General features: G+C 47.5%; 1 protein-coding gene across 1 annotated transcript in view; it reads right to left on the bottom strand.

Moving 5' to 3' along the window:
- Window positions 1–5,076: 5,076 nt before the first annotated feature.
- Window positions 5,077–21,571, bottom strand: part of Capn8 (calpain 8) — a 99,305-nt gene continuing 82,810 nt past the window's right edge. Inside the window, exons 14-22 of the mRNA XM_060365101.1 lie at window positions 21,068–21,104; window positions 16,099–16,167; window positions 13,997–14,054; window positions 12,536–12,600; window positions 9,191–9,259; window positions 8,698–8,776; window positions 8,070–8,186; window positions 7,202–7,260; window positions 5,077–5,350 (exon numbers count right to left, since the gene is read on the bottom strand). Of these exons, the coding sequence (XP_060221084.1) occupies window positions 5,327–5,350; window positions 7,202–7,260; window positions 8,070–8,186; window positions 8,698–8,776; window positions 9,191–9,259; window positions 12,536–12,600; window positions 13,997–14,054; window positions 16,099–16,167; window positions 21,068–21,104 (577 nt within the window). The 3' untranslated portion in view covers window positions 5,077–5,326. The remainder of the gene's footprint in view (window positions 5,351–7,201; window positions 7,261–8,069; window positions 8,187–8,697; window positions 8,777–9,190; window positions 9,260–12,535; window positions 12,601–13,996; window positions 14,055–16,098; window positions 16,168–21,067; window positions 21,105–21,571) is intronic.

The following is a 21,571-nucleotide window of genomic DNA, read 5'->3' as shown; positions in this document are numbered from 1 at the left end:
CAAGGGAGAGGCCATGCCTAAAAGCAACATTTCTATTGCCTCCATCTGGGAGAAGAGCAGAGAAAGGAAGCCTGAAGCAAACTCTCAAGAGTTATAGCACTGGGATACTCAGCCTGCTTCATGGTGGAGTGTAAGACATCAAAGCAAATGCCACTTTCATAATGAGACGGTTTTATTACCAATCCATTCCCTAAAGTAAGGGAGGCCTGAAGGCTTAAAACGAAATACTTGCAAGTTGATTATAATGCAGCCACGTAAAACTATTATAGTGCAGCCAAGTAAAACCACAACACATTTGCTAAACTGTCTACACACTCAGTAGATTCCATATCTTGAACTCGGAATTTGGATGTACTTCCAGGCTAGAGATATGGGGGCAGTGAGAGCAAGCCATAGCTCTGGATCAGGAACTCGTGCACAAACAGGACATGAGACGATATCACAGCCCCTGCTGCCACGGCTGTGTACAGGCATTGAGAAAATACCACCAGGAGTCAGTACGGTTGCCTTAGCATGCTTTCTATGACTGTTAACCACCACCACCAAGAGTAACCTGTGGGAGGACAGGTTTATTTCACTCTGCAGCTCACAGTCCACCATGAAAGGAAGTCAGGACAGGAACCCAAAGCAGGAACTGGAGCATAGGGAGGGCACACTGCTTACTGCCTTGCTCTTCAAGAATCACTCAGCTTGATTTCTTATACAACCTGGGACCACCAGCCCATGATCGTACTGCACACAATGACTGGACCCTCCCATGCCAAACAGCAATGAAGGAAAATGTCCACAGGCCAGCCTGATGGAATCAGCTGCCATCCCCTCTTCCCAAATGACTAGTTTGTGTGTGGTTGGCTCTAATCGGCACAACTAAACTCTAATCAACTTGATGTACAAACACATCACTACTAAACCATAACCTTTTCTTACTTGTTTATCCCCAATATTTCCATTTACTATCACAACTTAAAACACATTCCAATTTTAAAAGCCCCACAATCTTTAAAAAGTTGAAATACTTTAAAAATTTAGTCTCTTTAAAACATCCAAAATCTCTTAACTGTGGGGGGCCTTGCAATCCAAAAATAAGTTACATGCTTTCTTACTCCAAGAAGGAAGAACCAGGGCATAGCTATAATCAAATCAAAGCAAGACCAAACCTCAATGATAGCAGTCTGTTATTAACCACTGCTGATTTTTTTTCAGCTTCAGCTAACTAGCTCTGATTGTGCCAGTATAGCAAAGATTTCACTTCAGTGTCTCTTATTAATTATAGCTGGTTCTTCAGTCCCAGCTTTCAAGCAACCACAAATTCTTAATTAAAAATATTTTATGAACAACCCTGATAGAATCTTTGCTTCCCACAGAAGTTTCACAAACCAGGCCTCTATTGTCTGCATTTCTGTCAGTATTCTCTTCCATCCCCCCCACCCTGCCCAGAACATCCCACTAAGCTCTGACCGCTCACGGTTCTTCAACATAGGTTACAAACACTTCCACAATCCACCCTCCCTCGGGTCTCACACCGCAGCCGCTCTCCAGCACTAATTTGCATCCTACTTTGCTTTCTATTGCTATGAAAAACACTGTGCCCCAAAGCAATTTAAGATGGAATGGACTTATCTCAGCTTGCAGTTTATAGTCAATCCTGAAGGAAAGTCAGAGTTGGAGCTCAAGGCAGGAACCTAGAGGCAGGAACTGAAGCAGAAGCCATGGAGAAGCACTGCTTACTGGCTTGCCCTCCACGGCTCACTCAGCCAGTTTTCTTACACCACCCATGACCTCTTGCCCAGGGGTGGCACCTTCACTTATGCCGATGATGGACTGCAAGCTGAGATAAACCTTCTCTCCCTCAAGTTGCTTTCTGTCATGTTGTTTACCACAGCCACAGACAGCAAAACAGAAAAACCCTCTACAGGTTCGTGTTTGAACATTCGGTCACCCATCTCCTGTTGCTCCCCTTTCAGTGCTGGGGATTGAATCCAGGGCTGTCTTACAGGGTAGGCAACATGAGTTATCCTCTTAGGAGTATTACTTTCTGAGACAGTCTCACTAAGTCATCCAGGCCAGCCTTGAACTCATTCTGCATCCCACACAGGCCTTGAGTATGTAGTTTTCCTGCTTCGTCATCTGAGTGGTTGGGATTTCAGGCCTGTACCAGCAAGTTCATGGCACTGTTTTGAGAGCTGCAGAACCTTTAGGATGTGGGCCCTGGCTAGGAGAAAGAGTCCCGCTGGGGAGACCTTTGAAGGTTATATGCTTCTGGTTCCAGCTGGTTTGTCCTGCTTCCTGTCTGATACTAATGAGAAGAGCCCAGCTCACACATGCCAATCACTGCAAACTCTGACATGTCTCCCCACAAGGATGGATTGGCACTTCAGCACCATAAGCCAAAATAAACCTTTTCTCTTTAGGTTGATGCCAGGGATCTTGTAGTTATGGGGGAAAAAAAGCAGCTATGGGCCACTGCTGCAATGAGCCTGACCATGTGGTTCTCAGGCTGTTGGGGCTGGTTTGCAGGAGAAATTTGGAAGGGTTTAGAAATGCAGGCTAGAGAGTGGCTAGGCTGTTGTAAGTTCTGCTAAAAGGTAGGTTATGGTGGGATTGTGGACTGTCAGAATGCCAATGGGAATATGGGCAGTAAGGGTTTCACTCATAAGGTTTTACATAGATATGAAGACCTTATTGGGAATGGGACTCAGGTCCATTCATGTTACACCCTGACCAAGAATCTGGATTGATTTTACTCATGTCATGGACTAGTTTATCTGATAGAGGAAATTTCAAGCCAGCCTAGCACCCAGGCTGTGGCACGGTTATCACCAGCTGTTTTTAACCAGATTTACAGCGAGAGCCACTGAGAGCAAAGAGTGGACAGAGTATTTGTAAATCATTCAGCAATGGATTCTGAACAGAGTTAAAGCAGTGGACCAAGCGAATGCTGCAGGCAAAGCCTCAGTGTAAAAGACAAATGAGGGCTTTATCCTGGTTCAATAGTAGAAAGGCCTGAGGCAAAGATCCCACCCATTGGATACTACAGGGTATAAACGGTCATTTGAAAGACTCATTTAAAAATGAGAGTGCCTACAAAAGAGTACCTATAGGGCCATTCAGATTAACCCCAGGTTAAGCCTTTTGGGTGTGCAGAATCCATTGCTGTCACAGTCTTTGGGATCCTGGCTATATCCTGATCTGTAAACAAACAAACAAAAAATTAGTGCTGCTTGTATGGTGCTGAGTTTTCAAGCACAAGGAATATGAGCGTTGTACAGCTTTGCTACGAGATTTCAGAGAAAAGTCTAAGGCCAGGAAACGTGGAGAGAGTTGAGTTCCCCACAAGGACTCCTAGATTAGGCTGTAGAGGTGGAGCCCAAGTTTCAGTGGGGACTCCAGGATACCGGAAACCCCAGGGGCAGGTGACATATGCTGTTAAAGCCATAGGCAGTAATTGGAGGTGACCCTGAAGAAAAAGAGCCCAGGTGTACGTCAGGGATGGAAGGGGAGGGGCTACCCCAGTCCCTTGAAGCCCAAATGATGTCACTGTATGCCCCATAGGGCACACACTGAGCTATGTGATTTAGTGTTTTCCCTACTCTGCCTTGGTCTTGCTTTGTTCTAATCTTGCTGGCCTCCCAGTGTTCCCTCTGTGCCACCAAATACTGAACATATATGACCTGTTTATTCTTGTAGAGGCTCACAGCTAAGACTTTGCCTCAGGAGAAATGTTAAATTTCTGAACAGTGTTGGGACTGTTGTGACTATGGAAACTTTTGAAATCAGACTGAATGTATTTTTGTATTATGAGATGGCATGAGCTTCAGGGACCAAGGGCAGAGTATTTTGATTTGAATGGAAAATGTCCCCAAATGGCTCATGTTTGAATGTCTGGTCTGCAACTTGTGGCAGTATTTAAAGGAAGGCCATGGAACCTTCACGAGGTGGACAAGCTAGTGGAGGTGAGTCAGTCGGGAGGTCCCACCTGCTTCCGGTGCTGGCTGGTTTGCTGGGTTTCCTGTCTACAGCCATGCTGAATGGCACTTGGACCTCTGCTCCCATTGTCATGAACCTCTATGCTTTACCTGCTGTGACAGTCTAGAACCTTCTGAAACTGTGAACCGAAAGAAACCCTTTCTCCCTTGAGTTGCCTCTGTCAGGTATTTTGTCACCTTCAAGAGCAACTAGTGCACCGAGTATCGAAGGTTCAAAGTCAGTGTGAAAGCTTACCTCACCATACCTGCAGGCCATAATCTTACAAGGAACACTCATCAAACTGAATTTGTTAAACCAGTCCTTAATGAGACTAATATAGGAGTCGGGGCTCACATGTGTGTTGTCTCCCTTATGATTTGTTTTGAAGGCTGTGTGGAAGGCACAGCACTGTCTTGCTGCGGTGGCTTGAATGATATATTCCCCATTGTCTTGGGTATTTGAATGCTTAGTCCCTGGTGGGTGGCACTCTTGGTAGGTTTCAGGGGTATGGCCTTTCTGGAGAAAGAACGTCACTGGGGGTGGGCTTTGAGAACTTAAACTGTTCTTGTGGTTCAAGATGTGAACCCTCAGCTTCCTGCTCCGGCCACCCTAACTTCATGCCATCATGATTGACTCTCACACTCTGGAGCCATAAACCCAAATGAACTCTTTGTTCTCTAAGTTGCCTGGTCACAGTGTTTTGTCACAGCAGTAGAAAAGTAACAATTGTGTCTGTCTATGCACTAAGATGCTTTGGCTGTGCTCTCAATCTCCTCACCATCTGTAGACAGCACTGTGTTCACTTGCAAGCAAAAACTCACCTGAACAGCACTAGCCCTCCAGCTGCTTATCAGCCAACAACATTCTCTGTCTCTAAGGAGGGAAGTTATGGTCTTCCCTACATCTGGCCTGTGCCCTTTGTTGGCAGAGCTGAAACTCTGCCTCTTTCCCCAAGAGCTCTCAGAAGCAGCCCAGCTTCCAGCAAGTCTCCCCTCCAAGAAAGCATCCATCTTTTCAGCCTTCTGTTAGGTCAGGGTCCTATCTTTTCCCACAGCATGAAAAGCCCAGGTCGCCCCTCACCATTGCACGTCTCTAGAGGGAGGCAGAAACTACAACTTTAATTGATTGCTTTCCTTCTGCTGGGCCCTGGGATCAGCTCAAACAGCTCATAGCTCTATTCTGCTGAGAGGTCTGGGGGCTCCCCAGCCTGCTCTGTTGGGAAAGGCCAGTGGCTCGGGAATGGTGATTATCCAGAACAATGCAACAATCCATCAGTGAGTGCCACTTGAGGATACATGTTCATAAGGCCGCAAAGAGACAAGCAGGAGGCAGGGAAGCAGTTGATGTCCAAAACACCAGGTCAGACCAGCACACAGCACAGCCACTGCAAAAGAAGAGGTGAAATTAGAGCATGGCTCCTAGGGAGTATGTGGGCCTCGTCTACAGATGTCCTCCTGCCTCCTATTATAGCTCCTTCCTTCAGTGAGTGCCTCACTCACTCTCTCTCTCACTCACTCACTCACTCTCACTCAGTCACAGGAATCCCTTAAGAAAGTCACTAGCTCCCAACACAGAGCACTACAGAAAATTCAACTTAGAAAAAGCTCTATGCCCAAAGGGACCTCCAAAAATAGATGTATGGATGACTCCAATGGGCCTTGCCTATCTGCAAGTTCCACATCCATGATCCAGCCAAGGGCAGATAAAAAAATCTTCAGGAAAAGAATTGCATCTGTGTTGAATGTGAACAAATTTATTTCCTTGTCGCTTACTCCCTGAACAATGCAGTGAGACAGCTCTTTACCCAGAATCAGCATTATTATATTTAGCATATTATATTAGACATGATATTTATATTACTGATGTTTATTATATTAGGCATCATCAGTAGTCTGGAGAGGATTTAGAGTGTGCAAGAGGATGTGTGTAGGTCCTATGCAAACAGCATGCCATTTATACAAAGGTCTGATGTATCCAAGGATCTTAGGAGGGCTCTGGAATTAAAGCCCTATATGGACAATTATGTTCATATTCTATAGACATACATATATCCCTATATATGCATTCCTGTATTATTATGTCTCTATATTTTAACATATGTGTATATATTCATATTTATATTTCATATACATGTATATGCATTCCATATGTACATATATTCCTGCATTTATATCTGTATTTCATATATGTGTGTACATCTATGCTCTTACATTATGTATGTATGTATGTACATATGTATGTATGTATGTACATATATGCTCATGCATGTTCACTTCATTTTGGACCCTACGCAAGTTCCCAGGTGTCTGTAGAAATCCATGGAAATGTTTCCAAGAAAGCTTTTTCCTGATCCTAGGAAGTAATCAATACCATCTCCATTCAGCAGAAAAATGAAAAGCAGTTAGACCCAGAACGTGGCAGGATGGTAATAATCCAGTTCTCTAACATGGCAGGATGGTAACAATCTAGTCCTCTAACATGCAGGAAAGTGATAACTCAGTCTTCTAACATGTGAGGATGGTGATACCCCAGTCCTCTAATATGGCAGGACGGTACTAACCCAGTCCTCTAACTCTACTGCCTCAGAAGCAAGTCGCAGGCCAATGCTGCCTCGGATCTTGGACCCTTGAGCCATGTCCACACTCTCTATTTCCCCGCTCCTCCCCAGCAGCCAGTGACAGACTGTCAGACCGAGCATGCTCCTTACAGGCAGTGGCTGGTGCTTTGTGCCTAAAGCACAATGTTACTTATGCACAGTAAGAACGCTCATTTATTCTGCACCGTCATTTCGCCTTGCTGGAGATTTGGTTGTGGCTCCCAGTGCCCTCCTATATGTCAATTCAGAAGTCCCAGAAGTCAGGCATTTTAAACTATGTCTACTCCTCCCGTCCCCACCAGATATACAAGCATACACAAGTTCATCACAATTAACGAGAGTTTGCATCTCTGAAATGATTTTAGATACAGCCAGGTACAGCTTTACCTTTAAGATAAAAAGGGGATGAAAGAGGCAAGAGGGATGCATTTGATTAAATTATTTAATTACTTGATTAAAATGTTTGACTGACTTCTTAAGGCACTATCCAACCCTTCTCCTCCTGTCCACCACAGCACAAGCAGGACCTTTCCAAGGCAATAAGCTTGGTGGTAGGAATAAAGACAGCAGAGCATCCGTTCTGCCCAGGGAATTCAAAGTTCTATCTACGAGGAGCTCCTCGAGCCTCGGGTCATTTACCTCAGCCAAGGAGAGATGGACAATGCCATTCTGGTCCTTGTCCAAAAGCCTGAACAGTTCTGAAACACCAGAGAAGGAAGAAAATTAGTCATGTCTGTTCCCAGCTTTTGGAACACCAGGGAGCTGCCTCTGCTCAGAGCAGGCTAGCCTGCTCTGTTCCCTTCACCCTCTGCACTCCAGCTCTTCTCTAACGTGGGGACTAGCGGCCAGGGTGAGATTTCATGACAGTAGATGTCTCCCAGACTGTCAGCAGAGATGGCCTCTAGGTCTTCACCTTCAGAAGCCCAGTCAAGAAACCGGCCATTTTGGGTGAGGGGGTTGAGGACAGTACAGTCCCTCTGCTCTATCTCTAGCTGCTGATATTTTGCCAAGACTTTCCACTTGCATTTACCCAGTGGAGGGAAGGTCCCCCTTAAGAAGATATAACAGCACCCCAGTGCCCAAGATGGAAGGAATACAGCCACTGCCCACTAGAGAGAGCTCCCCCTCTTCCTGGAAGGTGGCACAGCCTCTCAAACAACCCTGGGGGCGGTGTACAGGTGGCTAAACACTAGAATCTGATAACACTGGAGACTTGTGGGACTCAGCACCTTGGCCTAGTGAGTTCCCTCAGGATAGCAGAACTCCAGGTCTCCAAGGAAAGGCAGCCTCGGCCCTTAGGTGTGACCAGCTCAGGAATCAGTAGCCCCTAAAGCATCTACCACCCCCCTCCTCTTCCCTCTGAGTATCACAGTTATACAAATCTCATCTATACTTCCTTAGTTCCCAGGCTTCAAAGGCACCATCAGGCCTCACTTCCTGGCCTGGCCCCTCCAGTGCTCAGCGTCTCTGAAGAAAAGAAGCCGGGCTAAAGAAAACGGAGGCTTACTGAACAGGGTCTCCAGGCGGATCATACAAGCCACAAAGCCATCAAAGTCAATGCCAAGCTTGCTGCACGCATACCGAACGGCAATGGCCTGCTGCACCTGATTGCTGAGAGTGAAACCTGACGGCGGAGAGAGACCGTGTCACAGGTGGTGCAGCCATTTTAGCATTTTCCTGATAGGCTTCAAGGGGCTGGCGTCCCAGGGGCCCTCCACGATTCTGTGTAAATCTGTAAATCAGAACTACTCTGCCTCTCCCGGGGAGTCCCACGAGATGCCCTGCCAATGAGTCTCTGCATTTCTAGGGATGTCTTACCAGCCCCTTCCCTGGTCCAATACCAGCTCATCCCCGCGGCAGTCATGGCTACACAACCAGAGAAAGCGAAAGTTGAAAGGATAAGGGGCTTTGTATCCGTGTCCCTCTGCAGAGCCCCGCACCTTGTAACTGCCGGCACCGCCCACCTCGGTAACAGGCGGAGGACGGAGCTTCCCCTCCTCCCGGGATAGGATGGCTTTGTTTTACACCCAGTGTAAGTGCTCAGGAATGACCCTTAGCCCTCACCATCATGAGGACTACTGTTTCCAGTGGGCACATCTGGAACCTCAGACCTCTTCTGCAGGATGGGTCCTCACCTGCTTTCTTGAGGGCTGTCCTCATCTCATGGGCATCAATGGTCCCCATGTGGTTGTGGTCCATTTCCTGGTAGATCTCCTGAAGCCAGAGAAAAATTGCACATGAGAACAGCACAGCCCCAGCACTGACAATTATTTCCTCCCACTTTACTCCTTTCTCGGGAGGCCAAGGATGCACTCAAGAGAGACTATATTGATGTCCCCAAAGAAATTTCAGAACAAGTAGAAATGGGGCTAAATGTCAGCTTTGTCCTCTGAACAGAGCTTTCATTATAGGGGTTGATATCAGTGCCTCTCTTTGCCTTTGCCTTGTCTCCTTTCTGAACAGTGTATCCACTTTGGATGGTTTTGACAGAGTCTGGTCAGACTAGGGTCTGGTCAACCGAAGAATAAGTATTATAGAGGGTCAGAATGAAGGAAAGAGGAAAGAGGCCGGGGCTGAGAGAAGTGTCCTTCTCTCCTGGGGGCTGGGGAGAGGGAGAGAGAGAGTTACCAGATACTTATGAATCTTCAGCCAGAGTATCTTGAACTCCACAGGTCCCAGGCTTCCAGTCCCATCACTCTAAGCTTGTTAAAGGCCAATATGGATAAGCCGCCAAATCATCAGTGAGTTTCTTTCTCCTGTGAGCCCGCATGTGTACCTTGAAGCCCTAATAAACCTTTCCTGTCTGCAGCAAGCTACACAATGGGGTGATGGTGGGAAGCGAACTCAAATGAAGGTTAAAAAGGTCAAATAGTCACTGTAGAGGTCAGGCACAGAGGTAGGGATGAAGAACAAGCCTCCTAGCAACACAGATTAGCATCAGAGCCTCATTATCCTGGCTGACAGAAGGTGGAGCTATGTGGTTTATATACTCACTTCCAGACTAAATTTCTGTGACTGGTGCAACAGTTCATTTAAATCATGATATTATTGTCAAAATGTCAAAAAAAAATTTTTTTTTGGCCAGGGGTTTCAATCAGTCTTTTCAAAGGACATGAGAAAACCAAAAGAGGAAAGCATGTTGGGGGAGGCCTTGTGGAATTTTCCACATCTGACTTATCTCCCTTCCACGAGTACTTACTGAGTGCCGAGCTAGACATGGGGGTTTGGCTTTAAATTGTCCTTACCCTCATAAATTTCAGTCTCTTTTCTCACCAATTGCAACAAATCAATTAACACCACTGAGTCACAGAACAGACCATCAATCCTCCCCATGTGTGTGAGACAGCCAAATCGAAGTCCACTTTGCACCCACGAGTGTAAAGTTCTCTGCTGCAGTATGGAATCCGGAGTGACTGCCGAAGACCCACAAGATAAAGGCTCAGTTCCCAGCATCGCATGCTTGGGAGGTGATGGGACTTTGAAGAGATTGGCTTAGCGGGACACTAGAGGTCATCAGAGGCATGACCCTGAAGGGGATGCTGGACCCTGTCTCTTCCTCTCTCTCTCTCTCTCTCTCTCTCTCTCTTCCCCCCCCCCAGTGGCTCTTCTCATTTCCACCATAATATGTTGCCTCAACATAGGTCCAAACAGTCAAAATTGTGGGATGCTGACCGACACCCTCGGCCTTTCGGAGCATCCAGTCTCAGGCTGCATCTTATTAGCACTGAATGTTGACTGGACCACAACTCACATCCTTACACCACCACAGAAAACCAGTCTCTGCAAGGTGCTTGGGCTCAGGGAAGTAGCACCCTGAGTGTGGGCGCTTTCCACGGGTGAGTTGTATTTCACCCCCACGGTGGTTGCACAAACTAGACATCCTTATCCCATTCTCTAGGATAAGACCCTGACAGTCCAAGCATTTAATCACTTCTCTAAATTTACACACCTGATAAGTTAAACTCAGAATTTGAACCTTTGCTTGTTCCAAAGTCCAGATAGACCTATTGCGTCAGAGTCACCAGTACTGAAATTTAAGCAAAGGTATTTTCAGGTTTCCACGGGTGAGGGAATTCTGACGTGTGCTCTAGCACTTGAGACATTATGCTAATGGAATCCTAAATGCTTATCCTAAAACACTTGCTTTAGGACTCCACAGATACAAATGTCCACAATGGGAAGATTTATCTAGATAGACTATATAGCAGTAGCTGCTATGGAATGAGGGTCAGGGGAATAAAGAGTTGACTGCTAATGTGAGTGTAGGATTTAGGGGTGTGTGACAAAGTGTTCTAAGCCTGGTAATGTTGGCTACACAACTCCAAATCTAACAAGAGCCATGGATAGTTCTATACATCCTGACTAAGCATATTTTTGACATATGAACTAAATCTTAATAGACATCAATTTTCTAAATCTTCATGGGCCTTTTCACTGCACGTGGAGATTTAAACATTACTTCATACTGGAGAAAAGACTCCAAAAGAAGACAGAGGGATCAAGTTAGCATCCTTGGTAGCCATAGGAGATACAATGCCACCAGGACCAATGGCAGGTAACTACAACAAAATCTGAATCTGAATTGAAATCATCAGAAAGGTTTGATGAGAATGTTTCTGAAACCAAGAACCCATTCACAGAAGTGAGTTGAACTTAGTGATGACAGGTTTGAACTGCTAACCACACACCCAGGAAAGGACACAAGGGCAGAGGGGCTCCAGCACTGTTCTGCCAGTAGCCACTTGGGGCTCTGGGGTCAGCAGACAGCACCACCTATCATCACTAATGACTAGTGCAGCTATCGGCACACACTCCACTACCAAAACTCTACACAAACCCTGCCATGTCCAAAGCAAAGAGACTCTTCCTGACCTTCCTGGAGCTGGTGAAGGGGTCCTGTAGTAAAATTGCCAGTCATAACTGAAGAGGGCCTCCCCAGTCTAAAAAATTAACCTTTACCACCAGTATGTGGCGAATGGTCACCTGGACCTGTCCCAGGCAAAGCTTAAGGAAATGCTGTTGATCCAAGAGTGCCCTGTACCTTCCTATAGACTGTCCCTGACGTGCAGAACGCCCTTTCTCTACTCATCATGAAAACTCCGTCCCATTTATAATAGGCTTTTGAAATCTAATCTAATCTAGTCTCGGGATGAAGAAATGGGGCCTGTATGAAGTAACTGAGTCACAAAGGAAAACCCTTTGTGAATGCAATTGTGCTGTTCTAAAAGGTAATTCCAGAGAAATCCCCCTCCACCTTGTGAGGGAACCACAAGGTGATTATACAGCTTCTGGCCGGGAACCCAGAGACAAGCTCTCACTAGACAGGTCTGCTGCATCTTGCCCTAGGTTTCCCGGCATCTCAATCTGTAAGAAACGTCCGTTATTTATAAGCTGCACAGTTTAAGGGCTTGTGTAATACTATTCTGGAAAACACTGAAAGGATTGTTCTTCCATAGGAGATGGGGGTTAAATCAGATCAGAGAGAACAAATAGGTTTTATCTTGTATCATAATCCTAAACTACTGGTAATATATATCCAAGGGCCTTACCAAGTATTTGAAACAAAGATCATAGAGTGATAGTGAGAGTCATAGTGAGAGCAAGGGGGTTGGATGAAGATGGGGAGTGAGACGGATTTCATCAAGTGGAGAAACTGCGATCAAAGCAGTGTGGAGGAAGAAGGAAACAAATATCCCCGCTTGTCAGCTCTCAGTTCCATGATTAGACCAGGCACTCAAGTATGGACCATTTTGGTTTTTTATGAATAAATGGGAGATAGTCTCAAGTGTGATAAAGACAATCAACAAAATGATACATTTTTCTTTAAAACTCAAACACAATCCTTGACATGGGCTCAGTAAATATGCTTCCTTTCTCATTTTCTCCCCTGCCCTCCCACCTTCCTTTAAAAAAAAAAATGTAGAGGAGTCTTTAAAACAGAAAAAAAAAAATGATGTGACATTTAAAGGATACATCCAGCAAGCTGATCATTTCTCTGCAAGTGTTGATGTTGAATCCATCAAATTTCATGTCTGTTCCTAAATATTTAAAAAGAAAGGAAGGTGGGAGTCAGCGCTGTTTGAAGACAAGGAAAATAAATGATCTAGACAGTGGGAGATCATCAAAGAGAGGGTAGAAAAGGTAAGAGCATCGTGGGAGGCTCAGGATAGATACCTGCAACCTCCTGGTACCCTGGGATATGGTGTTGACCAGCACTGGTATTGATCTTCAACCTCTGAATCTCGGCTTTGGTACCCACAGACTTATGTGTGTAAATGATCAAAGGTAAATACAATGGTGTTGATGATGCTACTTGCAACCAAAAACTAGTTGAGAATTTTGATAAGGCAAGCGAGGCTTTATTACCAGAGTGTTGGTGTAAGCCCATCCTGTCCTCCATCCTCATCCCAGCCCCTCTTGGCTGTCCCTGTCACTATATAGTCTACTCCAGAATAATCCCACTTGGCAGATGTTATGACCATCTTCCTGTTATAAGCAGTGACCCTGAAGCCCAGGGAGATTATACAGTTTGCTCAAACTCATTGACCTGTAAGGGAACAGAGCTTGGATTTAAACACAGGCCACCAGGCTCCGTAGTCACAACACACAGTGGCTCGATGAAGCTGTCATTGTTAAGTCGCAGGCATCATTCTGGAGCTCCAGACCTCCCTGCTTCTCCATCTTCACCTGGGAGTCCAAACATGTGTTAAAGACACTGTAGCCCTTTCCTTCACTCCGTTCTGGGCCATAGGAGGAAGAAGAGCCAAGCAGAGTGCCGAGGGGCTGTCCTGAGCTGTGGCAGAGCTCTGAGCCCCAGGACACGGCTCAGGCCCCTGTCTGTCTCTGGGCTAGTATGAGCCCATCACCCAAGCAACTGAAGGACTTAACCCTGGCCAGAGATGGACCAGAGTAGAAGGTGGCTGACTCCATGCTGGCTCCAATGGTGCTTAGGCATGAAGCAGGGGTACAAGGCCCTCCTTGGGAGAGTTTGACACTTGGGCAGTCCCCAAGATTTTGAGTAACTGAGTACAGGCAAGGACACCTGCTTCCCCAAGAAATGTGGTAGGGGGTCTTCAGGCAACATTAACTTTGTAGGAAAGTGTCAAATAAATCAAACACAGCTCAGCTTCCTTTCATTCAGGACTTACAAATAATTGCATTTGATGTCAAGGTTCTCAGTCCTGCAGGGTCTGGTTGCCAACCAGTGCTGGCCTCACCTCTTCGAGTGCCACCTCCTCCCGCCTCTCCTCTCTGCCAGATACTGCCTCACGGCACAGTGGGGATCTCTAAGGTCAGAGGTAGCTGAACCCCTCCTCTCTACCTCGAGTGCCTCTGTGCCTCTCAACAGTCTCTGCCTGCCCGCTCTCTCAGCCCCACCTGACACCTCTCTTGGATGCCCACGGACTTTCCGATAGGCCCCAGGGGAGAACTCACGTTTAGAAAACACTCCATTCAGGACCCTCTGGAGCCGATTGGCACTGACTTCAGAATCCTAGAAAGAGCCCAAATGTGAATTGTTTCAGACCCGACAAGCTGCCTCATAGCACTCAGTTAATGTAAGCCCCGGCCAGACTTCGGGTCCACCAGCCCTATGGTTTTTTAAAGCATGTGATATCTTTAGAAACTCAACTTCTCCATTTCCTCTGAGGTCCAACAGCCCGGAAGGGTACTGGAGGGTTAGGAGGAAAAAGAGGAGATGCTGATGGTACAAGCTTGGCACCTGACTCCACAGAGGGCTGCCAGCCCTGCCTCCTCCTGTGTCTCGTGGGCTTGTGTAGCCAGAGAGCAGAGCGATGAATAGTGACAGTGGGGACTAGTGCTGACGTACCACGTGGCCTACATGCAGCATCATTAAATCTCTAACAAAACCGCATCCACGCTACAGAGAAGGAGCCATGACTGTAGAAACTGCCAATCACACACACACACACACACACACACACACACACACACACACACACTGTCATGTATCATTGTTCTACAGTGGCTTGGGGTTTACAGACACCAGCTTTCTCATGTGTGGGGTTGCTATGACACAGAGGAACACATTTTAGGCTGGGATTCAGATTCAGGGGAAAGAAGCATCCTGTGTGTGTTTAGTGTAAACCCTGAGCTGGGGAGAAGATGTGTGTCTGAACTCCCAGGTAGAAGGTGAGCCTTAGGCAGGGGAGGAGCAAGGGGCATGGGCAGTAAAAGCAATGGCTGTGAGCTGGGTTCCAGGCTGGACTCCGCCCATTTTTCCCACTTAGCCTGACCACTCTGGACCTCCTGCACTTCCCCAGACAGGCCCTAGCACTGAAAAGTGAGATCACAACTGCACAAAGCCATGTCTCAGGGTGGCCTCCTGGGACATAGGGTGGCCAGGGACCCCTTGAAAAACCTCTGGGAAGACAGGCTCAGTCATCTACCAAGAAATAAACGGGATGCTCAGGGTCCATACTGGACCTTGGTTATGACCTCTTTGTGGCCTTGGGACCTTGGACCATTTTCTTAACCTTCTGTCACTTTACCAGCACAGGGAGGGGATGGTGTCTAGGTGCCCATCCCTTCTCCCAGACAACAGTGTTTCTTCTCTAGTGTTTGCGTGTGCTAAATAAAACATGGCCCCTCGGCAGCGGAGGAAGGAAGCCTCTGGTGGGAAAAATACTGGCCTGAGCGGCCAGGTAGAGCAAATTGATGTATTCTGTGGAAGCGCTTGTCCGTGGACACACAGGGGCTGCTTGTTTTGCTTCGTGACAAAGGCTTCTTTTCTGGTATACTTCATGTTTTTTCCATTCCTCCTTCATATTCATTCATTCTCTGTCTGTCTCTGTCTCTATATCTGTCTCTGTCTCTCTTTCTTTCTCCCCTCCCCTTCTTTGCATCTTTTTTTTTTTAAATCACTTTATGACCCATCAAGGATCCCCAATCACTGTGGGGCTGGTGGGGACACAGTGAATCTTGGGTGAGCTCAGACTTAAGACCTCTAAATGCCTGGGACCAAAATGACCCCTGGAGAGCATGGCAGGAGGACAAGGGAAGTGAGACAACTGTGTATACCCTGATCGTATTCAGTCACATACATACTTGGATCCCAGGAGGCCAGCACTGCTGGTCTCCCAGGTCAGTGGGCTGGGCTGTGACTCCAATCCCAGGGCAGGTTAACTGAGTGGTCTCCTGCTGTTGCTGGGCAATTTCACCTCTAAAGGCTATTGATTTAGAGAGGTCACACTGCCTTGGTTTTCTAGTCAGAGGCCCCATCCGACAAGACCAATTTACAAACTGAAAGGCTTTTGGCAAGACCCTGAGATTGGGCTTTTCTATTTTCTCGAGTCAGTCAACGCAGGAAGAAAAGTGGCCTCTGGACAATAGTTATTCTCTCTCCCATATACGCAGGAAGAGCCTGCCGGCTGCAGACCAGTTGAAGTGACAAGTGACAGGCCCAGTCTGGAGAGTCAGGGGACGCAGGTTCGCCCTCCTGTGCTGTTGTAGACCCAAGAGACCATACACAAGCATGACCTGAGCCCGCTGCTGCTCAGCTGCTGCCCTCCACTCACCTTGCCTGCAGACTCCTCGAACAGGCTCTGGAAATGCTCATCTCCTCCATCCATGTCACAGGGATGTGGCTGAAAGGGAAGACGGTGATAAAGTCAAACAGAAATTGTGTGACGTGGAAAATCCCATTAGCTTCTATTGTGAGCCTGATCTGGGCCAGGTTTTGGGCCAAGTGGGGCCATACAGTGCAATAAAAATGCCCCTCATAGTCTCAGGTATTTGAACTCTTGTTTCCTAGTTGGTGGCACTGTCTGGGGAGGCTGAGGAGGTGTGGCCTTGCTGTCACTAGAAGCAGGCTTTGGGGTTAAAAGCATCATCCCCTGTGCCTCTGCTCTCTTTGCTTTAACTTGCATGTGAAGACGTGAGCTCTCAGCTTCCTGCTCCTGCTGGCATGCCTGCTCTTTGACCTTATGCCTCCCTGTCATGATGGGCTCTCATCTCTCTGGAACCATAAGCCAGAATAAACTCACCTGTAAGTTGTCTCGGTCACAGTGTTTTCTTATCACAACAGGTAACTAATTCAGGTGGTAAGGCAGGGAGATACCCAGAGCGTTGGCAAGCCAGCAGGGCGCCATGCCAAATCCAGAGCTCCTCTCTGCACTCTAAACCCCAAAATTCTCTGAAGATTTATCTTAATGTTAATTGTCCATATGTGTGGGGAGGGGCTGTGTGCATGTGAGCGCAAGTTCCCATAGAGGCCAGAGGCACTGGATACCCAGAGGACTGGATACTGGGAAACATACTGTGTCCTCTGCAAGAGCAATATATACTCTCAACTGATGAACCATCTCCCCAGGCCCCCAAGCTTTTCATGTCTGCTTTCAACCCTGAATCACTTCAGGAAATATCAGGCTGGGTCAGCAACCTCATAGGAATGTGAACTCCAGAAATCATCTCAGAAATGTAGAGCTGTTCATACGTGTTTTCCCAGCTTTCCCAGAGTCTCAGAAGAGAGTAAAAAGAGGTTAAGGGCACAGACTAGTAGGTGTAATGGATCTAGAAGCCAGAAGCCTGGAGCTGAAATACAAACGGGCTGCTTATCGGAGTCCATCTCTGCAAGCTGAGCATCTGCTTCCTAATGCCAATATTAAACTACCTAGGACTGTTTCATAGCATCATTTTGAAACTCAAATGAGAGTTAATGTGTGTTCGTCCTTTAAAAAGTACCAACCATTCTATGAATGCCTTTGACCGGATACTTTCAAAATGATCTCTGGCTGTCGTCACCAGAAAGAATGAAAAAGAGAAAGCTTCCCAGATAGCCTGAAGAGTTTCCAGGAACCAGGTTGATTTCTTCCAAAGCCGGAATAAGTACACAAAGCCCAGGATGGCCTGATGATGCTGTAATTGTAAGTCACGGTGGTAGGGCTGGTATTTTCCTTACTTACTGCCCATGAGGCTCAGTAAATGAATCATCTCGCTTAGTGAGACCATGCTGTGAGGCCATCTCATTACTCTACATTGTTCATACATGGGGAAGCTGAGTTTTAGAGAGTGAAGTGACATCACAGAAAGAGGGGGCTGGAGAGATAGAGCCAGAGTTTGGGGAGGACTGCCCCAAAGTGGTATCTTCTAGATATGAGAAGGCTGGTATTCCACAAACTCACAGCAGCTGTGGGTCCATACACAAACCTCCACAAGATGGGGCCAGTCAAGGCGCCAGTGTGGGTAGGTGAGAGGCGCATGAGACCCTTTCCCTAACTGAGGAGCTTTTGGGAGGGAAGTCCCGTTTTCTTCTGCTGTGGGGCCATGGTAGCTTGTTCGTGCTCCAATGAATGGCCCTGCTCCCATACACATAGAGACAGCACTAATTTTGTACTCAGTGGGTTATGAAGGAGGGGAAGAGGAGGAGGAGAAATAAATGAAGGTGAAGATGGAGGAGGCTGGAGAGGAGAAGTGGATATGCATATGATCTAGGTATGCTGCTTAGACTACAGAGTTAACCCACATAAATCAACAGCTGAGTGGCAGGCCAGAATCAACAGCTAGTAAGTGTGAAACCAACATCCAAATCCCTCTCTGTGCTTCTCTACCACCCTCTGGTGTGACGAGAGATTGCTGAAAGAATGAACAACCCATGGCTTGGCGATTTTCTGGAAGGCCATGTGACTTCCTGTCTCCTATATCCTACTCTCTCTGCCTCTGGGGCTGTTTCCTTATCTCTTCCACTAGCTACCACCGCAAACATACCATCACACACAAAATGCACAAGTCCAGAGTCACACGTGTATTCTTTAGAAGGAAAAAGTGATACTTGCCACACATACGATTTAAGTTTTGTTTTTGTTTTGTTGTTGTTGTTTTCAGAAAAGACGTTATATTGTTCAGGTAATGTACTGTGAAATCTAGTAGCAAGCCCACAAATCCTCGATGGGGCATAGTATTCTATTATTCTGGGGAGCAAAGGTATAAAATTGCATTTTATTTTTTAAAGATTTATTTATTTATGTATATAAATATGTTCTGTTTTCATACACACCAGAAGAGGAAATCAGATTCTATTAGAGATGGTTGTGAGCCACCATGCGGTCCTAGAAATTGAACTCGGGACCTTTAGGCAGAGCAGCCAGTGCCCTAAACCACTGAGCCATCTCTCCAGCCCAAAACTGCATTTAAAGGGCAAAGCCAAGTGAGCTGGTACACCCTTGAATCCCAGCCCCTGGGAGGCAAAGGCAAGAGGAAGGAGAGCTTAAGGCCAGCCTCTGAGACGCACACAACCACCCTAGTGGACACATGCAGCCAGATGCCATCTGTAGAAGGCAGTCTGCCAGTGGGGGGTGGGGGTGGGTAAGGACCATGCCACCGGATGTGGGAACTTTGGTACTCGGGGGATGGGGAGGTTGCATTTGTATAATGACAAAGTACCTCCAGTTTGGCCATTCACTCACCTGGCCAACTGGAGACCACCCTGGGTCTCCGAGTAAATACGGTGGTGAACAAGATCCCACCCTTACCGCAAACAGTGTTGCCGGAGGGGTGCCTGCAGTCCTGATAGGAGGTCTGTGGAAACACCTAGCAATGACGTGGCAGCCGGACAAAGGCAAGGGAGGAGTCTCTTGCTACTAAATTGGGTGCTGATATCTTAGCAGCCCTGCCCAAAGGCACGCCTCTGAGCCCCGGGAGTGGCTGGTTCAGTGTATCTCACTCACTCCCTCACTCCAAGCACGGCAGTCTGGCCCTTGGGATGTCTAACTGTCCGTGACTTGGAGGTGAAGACACAGGAGTTCCAGAAGGCCAAGGCCCTTCCTATACCCTGTAAAGTCCTGAGATCAACAAAGATGTGACCACTGTAGTCTGTGTGTACATACATGGGGGTATGGTATATGTGTGTGTGTGGCATGTACAAATGCAGGTGAGTAGTGTGCGTGTGTCATAAGTCTGCTTATGTGTGCGTTATACATGCAAGGCATGTGTAGTGTTACTGTGAATACATACATGGCATAGTGCGTATGATTGTCTAGTGTGACAGTATAGGTCTATGGTATACGTGGAAGTGTGCTGTATGGATGGCTGGTATGTGTGAGAAGGCACGTGTGGTATAGTATGTGGCGATTATGTGGTGTGCGTGTGTGGTGTGTTTTGTGGTGGTGTGGTCTGTGTGTGGAATGTCTTATGGTGGGGATGTGGCGAAGTATGTTGAGCGCGGGGCATGATAGCATGTCAAGTTTGGTGGGAGCGTGGCGAATGGTATGTAGATGTTAGGACAGAAGTGGACACAGTGAGAAATTGAGCCAGAGTTTCTGTGAGCCGGATTATGCTGGAAGTCCCAGGCCTTGGAGCCCCAGAACCCCCTGTACGGTTCCACCGCCATGCTCTGGAGTCCACAGAAGGCTCTCTGCCCAAAGGCTAGCACTTTACCAAGCTGCAGGCCAAATGCCTCAGCCGGTGACCTTGTAACCCCCGAAGAACATACGATCTGATCACGGGATGGCCAGGGCACACCCATGGCCAGGAGGGACTCTGTGTTACTCTGGGGCTTAGGAAAATCCTAAGCCCACGGGAGATGGAGACAGGGAGCCCGGTGAGGCGGGGACTGAACTTCTGCTGGGCTGGCTCACTGGGTGTGCAATCGGCTTTATGTGAACTAGCAGAAACTGAAACGGGTTTGTAATTCCGCACCATCTACACCGACACGCTGTGGCTCCTCTCACGCTCCTGTGCCCCACAGTGAGAATAATAAGACCCGGGAGTGAGGAGGCTGAGCTGCCTCCATCTTGCTCAGTTACCAAGCGCCACGCCCAGCAAGGGTCTGAGGCGGCAGAGCCTGGGAGCAGTCACGCCGGATAGAGACTGTAGTAAGATGAAGCCAGCAACCAGGCATTTCCTGCCAGATAAATGCATACCCAAGCCCCAGGCAGATGGGTCCTCGGGTGGCGCGTTCCCGCTCAGCTGTAGAAACACGCACTTTCATGATCCACTAAGAGAACATGTCTATCCCGCGGCTGCTCGTGCCAGGATGGAAAGCTCCCCAGTAGGGACACTTGGAGTAGCAGCTGCTTACAGATAAGTACCGCATACCCCGGGCGGACAGCAGAGGAGTGTGGGTGGACCTGTGTCACGTGAAGACATCCCCCGCCCTGGATCCTTCCCCATGAAAAAGGATGATCACACACACACACATGAATGCACACACACACACATGAATGCACGCACACACACACCACCACATGCACACACCATGTAGAGAAGACAAGAAAATGAACTCGTACTTCAACCCCTCTGCACATTTCTGTATGTATGCATACACACATGTGCATATTCATGTGTGTGAGTGTGTGTGGAGGGTACATGTACACATGTGTGTGTGTGTGTCCACGTGTGTAGACTAGCGAACAGCCTCTGGTGTCATCGTACCAGACACTATCATACTATGTCCCAGAAAAACAAGATGTTACTATTTTAATATATAAAGAGTTCTGTCAAATCAACAAGAAACCTGAATGCCCACCATGCAGTAGGAGGAGTGCATACCTCATGCGGGTTCCCAGCTACGGTGTCCCCAATTTCCCTGAAATCCAGACAGAAATGAATTACACATGAAAAAGCAAGTTCAGATAACGGCAGGTTCCCTCAGGGAGAATTCCTCTTACAGGGGATTGATTTCTCAGCCAGGATTTTCCGCTCCTGCTAAGAATTCTGTATGGCTGAACCCCTAAAAGGAATCCTTCCCCTTTACTGCCCCAACCCACAACCCACTCTGAAGTTTTCATGAGCTGAGGCTTCACCGCTCTCCCATGGATTCTAGACTGCCAAACACAGTCGATTCTGAGGCTCTCCCCATCTTACCCCAGGGGCTACTCCCCCCCCCTTCTGAAGACCTTCTGCTGGCCTCACGGACAACGTGGAGTATGAGGGATGAGTACACAGCAGGGGATACGCAGTACGTGTGTGTGAGTGTGAGTGTGTGTGGTGCACGTGGTATATGGTACAGGAGACATGCATATAGTTTCTGGGTGTACATGAATATGCTCTGTG

This window comes from Meriones unguiculatus, chromosome 11 (genome assembly GCF_030254825.1).
Source record: "Meriones unguiculatus strain TT.TT164.6M chromosome 11, Bangor_MerUng_6.1, whole genome shotgun sequence".
NCBI classification, from domain to species: Eukaryota; Metazoa; Chordata; class Mammalia; order Rodentia; family Muridae; genus Meriones; species Meriones unguiculatus.
This window is presented reverse-complemented; position numbering and strand designations above follow the sequence as displayed.